The sequence below is a fragment of the Homarus americanus genome, unplaced genomic scaffold (genome assembly GCF_018991925.1).
Source record: "Homarus americanus isolate GMGI-L3 unplaced genomic scaffold, GMGI_Hamer_2.0 scaffold18703, whole genome shotgun sequence".
In the NCBI taxonomy this organism is placed as follows: Eukaryota; Metazoa; Arthropoda; class Malacostraca; order Decapoda; family Nephropidae; genus Homarus; species Homarus americanus.
In genome coordinates, this window is record NW_024749779.1 from 7028280 (window position 1) to 7040766 (window position 12487).

Consider the following 12487-nt stretch of genomic DNA (forward strand, 5'->3'; position numbering starts at 1 on the left):
CTCACACCCTACTGGGTATGAAGTTAACTATTCACATCACTACGAAAAAGTTTACCTTTACAGTCAGCCATGTTAAGTGCATGCAGTGTGCACTTGTTCCAAGTAGTGAAGATTTTGCCTGTGTCTCCAGGTAATAACCAATGCTTGTTTATTGCTAATATTTTTTTTTATTGTGTATATTTTTACACAGGCGATATTTTTCTGCTCGTCTCCAGGTGATAAAAAAACTTGTGTATATTTCAATGTAGAAACAGACTTTTTATTGTACAGTATGTCTGTATACAGTAAAATGTTATCTTGCTCTCCAACAGATAAGCAACATTTATTTTGAATTCTTCTAGAAAGTGACAAGGACAGTGTGGACCTTCACCGGACGTACAGGACGGCCAGCTTAAACTCCTCCAGTACCATAAATTAACTCATTTGCGCATTTTTTGCGGCTTTGCCGCTGGCTAGCTCCTCAATGAGCGTCATTACTTGCTCAGCTCATTAACAAGGTCGTTGTGTATTAATCTTTACAGACAGCTTGCAATGGCCAGGAACTGATGTAATAGAGTTAAATAATAAACAACAAAGTACACATCAAGAACGAAAATAAAAATTAATGTAAAATATGAGTTTCAATTACAACAATATTTCGGCCAATATCTTATATGTTCTGATGGCATTCTCCATGAATCTATGATTCTTATATCTAGCAAAGCAATATTTGCGTCCGGCAGTCATCTTTGTTTAACTACCAGAAAAGTCTCTCAAAGTCAGGGGCTGATATTTTCTACAAAGTATCGATGGTTTAGTGTACATACTGTACACTGCAATGTACACAGTTTCTAATGGGCAGTCAACGCTATGAGACCCATTTTACTTTTTCATCAAAATGTGACATGCAGCTACCTTGACATCATGATGCTAACCCTGGGTTATTCTCTAACACGATCTTCTGTTTAGGTGTAGTGTAGGCAAGATGCATGCTTCACAGACCATGTACAGGTGGAAGATAAAACAAAGAAACAGACAGAGAAAGAGCGAAAAGAATGAGATATAATTTGACAGATCGATAAATGGATAAGCCTTACTGACAATTTAACCCTTTCACTACGGGGACGCCACTTATAATATTTTATTTGGCTAATACAAGACGACTTTATCCAGTACAGAGAAACACCCAGGGGGCACACAAGGGGTTAATCTGGTCGTTTGCCCCTAATTGGAAACGAAATATTATTGGAAGATTAAAATTTAAAGAGATAAACAAATAAAATACAAGGACAGTTCATATTAAGTTGTCAAAAAAGGTAGTTACAGGAAGTACTGGATCAGTAGAAGGATATACTAGTATTCTAATAATATTAAAATAATAATAATAATAATAATACAAATAAAGATAAAAATGAGTGAAACAGTTTGACAATGTATAAAACGAAGTGTACAAAATTCTATTGGTGTACTTTGTGTTTTCTTGTTAATGGACTTGAGCAGGGCGAGTGTGTGCATGCACTGTACAAATCAAACATTCATATTATAATGACTACGTGGAACTTACTTATTTTGCTGTTAACCTTGTACAGTATTTTATGGTTATTAACAATACGGGTATATTCACCCAAACAAATATACATAAGATGACTGTTGGTGTAGTATTGACGAGGGCACTTTGCTTAGGGCCAAGTTTCTCGTGGAATCAACTTTACCCATTGAGATAATTCATATTTAATAGTCTAAATGGAGTAAAATTTAAGGGACTTACATCATAAAAATCCAGCCCAATCATGAATATTTAGACAAGAGATGGGGAAAATACTTGGTTTATAACTATCCTATGTCAACCATTGTGTGATAAGTGACGACAGATCGATCTATGACGACATGTGTGAATATTTATATAATGCAAATAATACTTAAATGTATAATACCAGTGGTTTTGATAGGTGGAAGGGAAACACAGGGATGAGTTGACTTTCTTTACTACTCTAACGTTTCGGGCTACACGGAACCCATCTTTAAGGAGTAGTAGTAGGTATGTAGAGAAAAAACCCAATAACTCTACGGAATTCCTCAGTGGATATCATGAACTCTGATCTAGAAGACGTGAGAAATGCAGGGAGACCTGACAGTTGTAGCATTAGTAAATATGACAAATTTTGTGACAAGAGGTACCGGTATGGCCAGCATAAGGACAGAACCAGACAATGTGATGTAGTCGTGGCCAGAATTAGGGTAGGATACAGACACATCTGGCAAGTTAGTAACGCTGTACCCATACCGGAGCACTCAGCATGTAAACTTTGTGATAAACCTTTAAAGCATACACTTGAACACTATATTATTGAATGTGACACTGTCAAAGACTTCAGGCCACCTGACTTATTGTATCTTGAACTATGTAATTACTTCATTGAATCAGGTGTGCTTGAGGACATTCTTACTGTTTATCCTAAATTTGCTAGCCCACACTGATTAGTCTTCAATTAGAATATGACTCCAATGTATGTGATCCACTGACCTATATATACTGCTAATGAATATGATGTATTTCCTTCTTTGTGTACGAACCTCTGTCCTGCATGGCAGTGAACAGTGGCATTACCCACATGAATCTGACCGACGTATTTGTATGTATGTGTGTATTTGTGTATGTATGTGTGTATGTGTGCATATGTACATGTATATGTGAATGTATATGTATATATGTATGTATATGTGTATGTGTGTGTGTACATATATGTATATGTACTGTCAATGAATATGATGCATCTCTTTGTGTACGAACCTCTGTCCTGCATGGCAGTGAACAGTGACATTACCCATATGAATCTGACCTCTATACATTTATAGCTCTTAATGAATATGATGTATTTCTTTGTGTATGAACCTCTGTCCTGCGTGGCAGTGAGAAGTGATACCACCCTCAGTGTCAAGACCTGACTGAATAGGCAAACTGTACTACAAGCTCTGCCAATAAATTTGTTAAACTAACTAAACTCCTACCTCTATGCTCTTAAGAAAAATCCGATCACCACTCCCGATTTCATTCTATCAATGTGGGCCGAAAGGTATACGGTGTGGATGAAATCGTCTTTGTTAGATTGGGCTTACGGGAAACTGAACATTTTACACTCTGCTCTGTTCTCCAAATCTTCGTGTCTAGGAAAGGCAATTTGTTTTCTTTCTCTTCCTTCACTGTTAATTGAATATCACTGTTCACAATGTTCAACATTGTTTTTTCTCTCTGAAGATGGGTTTTGTGTAGCCCGAAATGTTATAGTAATAAAGAAAGTCAGCTCATTCCTGTGTTACCCTCCGACCCATTAAAGATGAACGTATCTAATATGCTATAAGTTAGTGAACCCAAAAGAATTTCAAGCTCGAGCGTTTGAGTGAGTAGTTCCTTGCCTCTGCGTTTTATCCTTCCATGAGAAAACTAGATGAATTTTCACCATAAGAAGCTGGTGCTCCATTTTCTACGATGACTGCAAAAGTTTAATTACTCAAAATATGGTGAAGATGAGCCATAAACGTATCCAAGGTCATACTTTACAGGTGAACTTGTTGTAATAATCTTACTCCCTTAAAATAGAGACCTTAAACTTTAAAAAAAGAAAATGAAACTCAAACGAACAAACTAGTAGATTACAGTGACATTATTTTAATACGATATATTTACTCTATATACTCACCATAATACAAACAAATGCTTATAAAATTTAATTACCAATACAGTAAATAGTGCTCATGAAAAGAGCCAGCAGAGACCAATTAACCAAGATTAGATGCTTCAAAAATTTTAGTTAAAGTGTTATGTAATTGGTTTGTTAATTTATCCATCCTTACGTCTCATTCAGTAAGTTTCTTGACTATATGGACAATACTATCTGAAAAAAGAATCTTCTTTGTGTAGTATAAAAAGATAAGGTTAACGCTGCAAACTCTTCCCTCGCTCTTGCCGGGTCATGAAAAATAAATACAGTATTGCGCAATGAAAATGTCTATGACTGCAGAACCCTGAGGCGCATGTGACAACTCAGTTTGTACAGGAACAATCCTCAGTTGAGCCACACCCAAACACCAGGACCCGGGCAGAAGTCAAACAGTCCATTACAACGACTTACACTGTCAAGGTATCGACGTGTTCCTCTTACTAACACACGGTTGTGGTCTTTAAGAGAGAGAGCTTGTGAGAATTAGAGTTATATAGTATACGGATACAGAGATAAAGTGTGAGAAAAAATAAAAATATTCAGAAGAATATTATGATATAAATAAAATAACAGCAATATATCAGTGGAAATTATGTTCGTGATGACACACCTTTAGGTTCGTAAATCCTGTGGGTTAATCCCCCAGTAGTGGAGCCATTATATTGAAAATTGCAGCGCGATCTTGTGAATAAGTTCACTTTATCTTCATCCAGATTTGGAAAATATTAATTAATACGGGATTGCAATATAAGCAAGTGATCTTTTATTATTCCACGTACTTTTGTGGTAAGGGAAATTTAATTTTGTTACAAATTATTAACACAATGAGCTATTTCAGTGCGCGTGATCCATGTATATGCTGATAACCACATAGGAAACAAGTTTTGGGAATTGCCTTTCAGAAGAGAAAATTTTAGGAAACTTTTCTTTCTTATTGTTTCCTCATAAGTACCGTCAACTGAACACGGTTTACTATATACGAGTATGTGGATTCATCAAGAAGAACAGAAAATGCGTCACTATGTATGGTGCGTGACACTCGCTGTAAATTAATGCCAGTTGCCATCAATATTATTCTTACAACAGTATCATTTCAAAGTGGTATTGCTTTCATCGGATCCACTAGTTATCACCATGTATAATTTGGCAACATGTAATGGCAGCTTGTGGAACAAGGGATTCTCTGATTGCATGATTTTTCTGTCTGTGGCAATGAATAAAGCAACAGGTTTGTGAGAGGAATTGTCAGTATGTCATGCACCCTCAATAAACCTGTCACGCTCCCCGTAATTTGAGAACCACTCACCTCAGGGATGGTCGTGCACTATATCCTGCACCTTCCACAGAAGTGTGGGTTGTTTAACATAAATTTTAGTTCGAAAAAGAAACATGGGGTGAACGTATGAGTTATCTGCGAATCATTGATGTTTTCCCAGTGGTTGAAAAGTGACTGAACTTCTAGCTTTCTGAAGCAGAACTGAGTAAAAGTTTGTCAGTTAAACTGAACCATGACGTCGCCAGTGTTCTACGCATTACTGGTATCGGCTTTTCTTGTGAATGGTCAGATAAGAAATAATTCGGACGATGAAAAAGTTGGGCAGACAAAAAGCCATGAGGAGGTGACTCTGGTGAAGAGAATACTGAACTTGAATGGCTCGAATGATGGCTTACGTGGGACGGTTGAGGTAACTAATCAACCAAAGGATTCCGTGGTGGGCCAGGTAAACGACTCTGAGCATATGCATCGCCCGATCGGTTCCGTAAATAAGGGTCTACAGTTGAGCGATTCCGTGCTGTTGCGTCGCCTGAACGACATGGGTGAGAAGCTGAAGGCTGGGGGAACTGTGGACCAGGTAGGAGTGATGATGGCACAGTTGGTGGAGGAACATCTGTCCGAATGTCACCTAGTGCTGGCCTCGGTAACACGAAACTCACTTCTTATATCCAGGATTACCAGGTGAGTTACCTCAGAATAATGCGTTATGTCTTTCCATTTCCAACGATCTTTTTCTACTCGGTCTCTTGAACTTATATATCTATCTAACTATAGTGTTTTCTTCTTTCCTTGTGGTTATCAGCATATACCTCGATCACGCGCACCTACAGTGATTTACTTGCATATATATATATATATATATATATATATATATATATATATATATATATATATATATATATATATATATATATATATATATATATATATATATATATAAGAGTATTTTAGTTATATGAACTGGTGTAGCCACACCAAAACAACGTAAATAATATATCTTTCTCATATTTTATCTCTCAATTTCATGCACAATTCCAGGCACATAGTAGAGATGACAGGGACGTACGTGCTGGTAGAGGCTGAGTCATTATTTGCCCAGCGGGACCAGCCACAACAACACTTCCTGCTCCAGCACTTGTGGGGGGCAACCACCGACACCTGCAAGGCCCTGGTTCTTGATCTAAATGACAGCGACATGCAACTCGCCTTCTGGTATTATAATAATAATAATAATAATAATAATAATAATAATAATAATAATAATAATAATAATAATAGTAATATTATTATTATTATTATTATTATTATTATTATTATTATTATTATTATTATTATTAAATAAAATATAAATAATAATAAATAATATTTACAATAATTGTCTAGCAGAGTCGTAACATTAGCATGATTTTTTCTTGTCAACGTTGATTATCTAAAAGCATGAATTAAAATCTGTACGATGTCCTAAGGAAAACAATATACTTTAGAAATATGTTTTGCTGTACATATAAACAATTAAATACTTCATCAATGTGAAACTGAGTATTGGCCACTTATTATAAGTAACATATGTCTTCGTATTAACAATTGTTGACATAGACGAAGAAAAGGTTGGCAGATAAGGGCAACTCGTGTGTGTGTGTGTGTGTGTGTGTGTGTGTGTGGTGTAATGCATCTAGTGTGGCAGCATTATGTTTGTGTTAAGGTGCAAACACTGCTTGCTTCCTCTCGCTTTCAGCTACCGCCGCTGGCTAGCCCTCGTGGTGAACAGGGAAGCAACCTTGCGCAAGTCTTCCCCTGCCAGTATGCAGCCTCTTCACCATCAAAACTCCTGCTGTGCCTCCTTGTGGCAACATACGGTAACTGGGTGCCTCGCAGCCCAAGGCTAGACCAGCAGGGGATCTCGAAGCAACAGTGGACCCCAAAGAGACAGCGCAGAGGCCCACCTGCACGTGGACACGCCCTGGCGCCTACCAACCACTGCCCCTCTGCCTAGTGGATTAACCTTGGTAGGCATCAAGCTACGGGACTAAACCACGAACGAAAAATCTGCTGTGGAATCCCGCATCAGGCAGACATGCTTAAAGAACTCAAACAAGACCCCAACGGCGGTATAGGCAGAAGCGGTGACCAACATGGGAACCCAATGACTAAATCGTTGGAGGAAGGCAGTGCAAGATGGACTGGCTACTAAGGCGAAACCAAACAAACTGGGTTATTGGCAGTCCATTGCAACTCTCTCTCTCCCCAGTCGTAGCAGCTACCAGCACCATTGGATCAAGAAAAGAGAGAGCCAAAATGTGTGATTGCAGCCTGCGCTCCTGCCTCACTACATAAATCAACTCACGTGCAGGGTTCATACAGCTCCTCATACTTTTCATCATCATCAAAATCCATATACCCCCAAAAGTCCTATGGCGACAGACGAGTGGCAACGGGGACAGACAGACATGGTTGCTGGGGGTCTCTAGTCACAGTTGTGCACATGGCCGGCATAAATAAGATGGTCGTTTATGCACTGGGATTTTAGCAGCAGTGCAATCCGGTCCTGTCTGTGCGACTGAGCAGCCCTTACCAGGAGCAGCTCTGGTCACCCGACATGGAGTGGGGCTAGAAACAGTACCCTAAACATGTCCTGCCATAAAAAAAAATGACTGGGCAACCGCACCCAGTAAGGTCATACTAATGCAGTCGTCAACATAATCATAATATATTTGCAACTAGACATGATAAAAATATGAGCAAAGTGTCAAAACGTTGGTTTTCAGACACGAACAATCCTATAAAGCCATTAAATACAGGATAAAAAAACAACATGGCTGCCATTTTATGCTATCTTATATTTTAATCAGACAATTAAGATAGCAACGAGCGTGAACATTCGCGCATACTGGGCGGTGTGCCCCTGCTCTGTGCGTTTGCATCGGTGTAGGTAGCAAATGCAACACTTATATTTCCTTCATGTCTAAGTGCAAATGTATAGAATGGCGGCCATCTTGGACGCCACCTTGAGAGTACCTGAGTGAGTACTTGCAAGATGTTGGGGGATTTTTTTGTATCAGACTGTTATGATTCTTTCCTGAAATTTTCAGTTTGTTCCGTGTTTGACCCTATTGTTCTTTGACGAAAAGGATATTGTGCTGATTAGTTTATGAGTAAGGTAAAAACTTTTTTTTATACACACGTATCAATATTCTTCATCAGGTTCCTCGAAGAATCTAGATTGTGGCTGTCGCCGGAGACACGAGTCCTTTTGTTGGGTCCCATGACACAACTAGAGACCGTCCTTCTCTACCATAGTCTCCGTAACACCATCCACGTTCTCTACTTCGCACTAGACCTTGAACACCAGCTACTCTCCACTCCTCAAGCTAATCCCAAGACCTTCATAAAACAAGGTATGGTGGAGGCTCACCAGGCAACAAGTATCACACAACATATTTCTAGTACTTATGAGGAAACAGGTGATACAGAGTTTGTTCTTTCTCTAGGTAAGGTAAGGTAAGGTAATGATTATGGACAGCCCCATATACGCAACTGTTGTAAAATATGCTCCTGTGGTGTTTCTTTCATATGGGGTTTGCATGAAGATTGGTTTTCATGATTGATTTCAACAAAAGTTTAAGTTCTGTGGATTTAAGTATAAAGTGGTTATCGTAGTCAAATATATAACTAATATATTGAAATTTTGATATGCAAATCGGCAAATTTCTACAGAGTTATCTTACGGAACATGTTGTGTAGTGAAGTTTAACGTCGTAAAAACTGTGTTATCAACGGAGTTTAGCAGATTTTTTACTTGTGAATCTGACAAGATAATTAAGTGGATTTTATCATAGTAAATATAATTAACTACATTGTTTTATGATTAAATATGCTATAATATCTTCCTTTTAGTGTCAGAGGGCAGTGAGTGGGTCAACTTTTACCGTAAGTGCCTCTATTGTCGCAGTGGGGAAGCAGGTACCCAGTTCCTCCAGCGCTGGCTCATACAAGAGGTCGTCCCCCTTCATCTCCACACCCACCTCTTCCACGGTCAGTTGAACCTCAAAACCTTATTTGCTCCACGGTCAGGTGATACTCCCTTCCAGGGCTACTTGGTACTCCATAGTTTGTTTTATTGTCACTTGATACTTGTTACCACTAATTGTTCCACGATTAATTTGTATATCATCTCCTCTCCGTGTTTCATGGTCCGTTGGCCAGGGACTACACAAGAAATAAAACTGATCATTCAGTCATTGTATTAAAGGAAAACCACTCCAGTTAAGCTATTTCAGCTATGTAATTCTTCTTGTCTGTCCGGGTTTACATTTAATAGTTCTCACAGTTTTAGTCATTCTGCCGTCAGGGAAACTTGACAAATAGGGTAAAGGTTCTCTCCGAGTGGTTCCTAAGGGAGGGGGGATTAACACTAGAAAGTGGGTCCCATGGCTCCGTCTCTTAATACTAAGCCTCTCTGATGAGTAACACGGTCTGTGGGGGGGGGGGATATTATTTAGAGAGCATATTAGACCAATAGTATACTGAAGACTAGGGGGGTAGATTTTATAATATAATAATGGCTGGAGAGTGAATGAATATCCAGAGGAGTGCAAATTACTCGTGTATAAAGCACGTTTTTTTTTTTTTTTTACGGGCATTAGCCCACCCGGGCACAGGTAATGACCCACATCAGGGCCTGGGGGGCGAAAATATAATAATAAATAATAATAATTATAATACTAATAATAATAATAATATCTATTATCATTATTATTACAATAATTAATAAAATTAATAGCAAATTAATACAAATAAAATATTATAAATAATCAAAATAATAACCACAAATAAATACAAAATTTAAAAAAATAAATCAAGAGTGAGAAATTATATACATTATATATGTTGTGTTGTCCAAGTAAGAGAAACAATTGAGACCCTGCAATTGTGTGTAAATGAGGCAGAAAGACCATCTTCTTTTCCCCAACTAAAGTTGGGTATTCGTTTCATTTTGGTCGACTGGGGGAGGGGGGGGGGGCACGAGCCAATAACTCGTAGGTCACACTAATGGGTTTATTAGCACTGTATTTACAGACGTTTAGATTGGACAGACAGAAAAAAAACACCTAAATGTTGTGATTGTATTCGAAAAAAGATATGCCTATATCCCGCCAGAGAAGGTGCCGGACCACATAATGGACCATATGATGGACGACATGATGGACCACATGATGGACCACATGATGGACCTTATGATGGACCACATAATGGACCACATGATGGACCATATGATATCCCACATTATGGACCACATGATGGATCACATAATGGACCGCATGATGGACCACATGATAGACCACATGATGGATCACATGATGGATCACATGATGGATCACACGATAGACCGCATGATGCACAGCATGCTGGACCACATAAAGGGCCACAAGTAATGTTTGTGCTCCCACCAGATGAACTAAGGGACCTTAAGGGCCATCACTTCCGGGTGGTGGGGCTGGAATTCGTGCCCTACACTAACTACCACAGAGATTCTCCCGGCTCCAAAAACCTCGTCACGCCCCTGGAATCTTTCGACTTTAGCATCCTACACACCATGGCTGCTAAACTTAACTTCACGTAAGATTAACCACGAGGTATAATATTATTATCTAACTCTTTACAAAAATATAAGTAATTTCCCAACATGAGCATACCAATAATGAATTTAAACTCCTTTTTATTATTTGCATGAAAAAGTTACTTCAGTGTGGCGTACTTGATATCGTAAACATGTTATACGTATGATGTTAGATGTACATCTGTCGAAACTGAGTGAATATTTTCTTTCATGACTTTGTTTCGGAGTTGTTTACATCCTTCAATAGCTTTCGGCTCAATTACCCAACTTTGATTGCAGTGATAAGTTCTTTTCACATTTTTCGTATTACTGTGAAAAATTACATTTCACTCTTGATCGACGTCATGGCGTCAAGCACAAAGAAAAACTCATGACTCACTTACGTAATTTTTTTTTTCATATACAAAGTTTGGTTCAATTTTGGTTGTACCGGTATATACAGTATTGTATTATTATTATTATTATTATTATTATTATTATTATTATTATTATTATTATTATTATTATTATTATTATTATTATTATTATTGTTATTATTATTATTATTATTATTATTATTATTATTATTATTATTATTATTATTATTATTATTATTATTATTATTATTAGAAAAGTCAAGAAGATATGCCTAAGATACTGGCAAAGTTACAAATAAAGACATTTTCATGTTGAAGTTAATGAGGGGGGACTCTTATAGTTTTTGAAGACTGAGCTAATGTGACATATTATTAAGGGTTATGTGATTGAAACCTTCTTGAATCGCTTGCATCTCATAGTGTTTTGTCACTTAAGGTTCTTCAAATTTCAGGATAATGTGTTATAACTCTGATATGTCAGTTAATATGTACCTTTTACATAGCGTGGAAAATGGCCCCCAAAATAGAAAAATCGTAGTCATATGTTCCACGAAAACGTACACATTCATATGAAGTCAAATAAATTTTGGTACATCCTCTTCGAAACCTCTAAATTCTTGATAACCACTATGCTCTACAGTTGCAGGTGATTCATTAGTGTAAGCCCTCATTGCGGTAGCCCTCATTGCGGCTCAAACTAGCTGAAGGAATAAGGTCACCAACTGAACCTCAGCTGTTGGAGTCATTTCTTTATACTTGTCAGTCAACAATTAAATTATGGGAGGCAAACGTCTCCAGAAGAGGCAAATTAAATATTGTTCTTAATTCACAAAATGTTTATCCTTCAAATATTTGTTGAGTAAAGGATTTATAAATACAAAACATACAAAAAAAATTATGATAACACCAGTACGAGATGCAGCCGCAGCATAAGAAATGGTTGCCATTGTCTATTTACTAATACAATATCATCGGTAACGGTTAATAATAACAGGTATGAGATGCGTCCACCGTTGATAGAAGAGTTTGGACTTCCTTTGGGTGACGGCAACTGGACGGGCACGGTGGGCACACTCCAGCACCAACAGGCAGACTTCTCTTTGATTCTCTCACCTACACCGGAAAGACTGCTCGTCGTTGACTTTTCAAGGATCTACAACCCCGAGTCCCTGACCATCTTGTCTCTTAAACCGAAACCTCTACCTCAGCACCTGGCACTAATCAGGCCATTTGAAGGTATCAAATAAAACCTGGCAATTTATGATATGACATATGTAACAAAAAAAATCTAAAATTTTGTATATATAGTTGATATGAAAACAACTAATGACCAACAAATAATTGCGACAAAATACTGTGCCATGGCTAACGATACATTTGGGGACGGGGGGGGGGCTGGGGGTGGACTGTACATAAATTCTAATATTTATGAATGAAAATACAGAAATATTGAAATACTGGAGTAATCGCATATCAAATACGTTGGCTAAATAAGCAAGTCTCTTCCATAGGTAGCAAACATAGTGATCAAACAATCGTT

At 37.8% G+C, this 12487-nt stretch overlaps 1 protein-coding gene across 3 annotated transcripts in view; it reads left to right on the top strand.

Annotated features, from left to right (window-relative positions):
* The window catches only part of LOC121853772 (macrophage mannose receptor 1-like), an 18058-nt gene extending 15920 nt beyond the window's left edge, over window positions 1-2138 (top strand). For 2 of the 3 annotated variants that reach the window (XM_042348129.1, XM_042348128.1), the window contains exon 11: window positions 342-2138. In XM_042348129.1, the coding sequence (XP_042204063.1) occupies window positions 342-418 (77 nt within the window). In that variant the 3' untranslated portion in view covers window positions 419-2138. Of the gene's footprint in view, window positions 1-311 lie in introns of all 3 variants that reach the window. The other variant, XM_042348130.1, reaches the window with a different exon arrangement.
* The last annotated feature ends 10349 nt before the right edge of the window (window positions 2139-12487 follow it).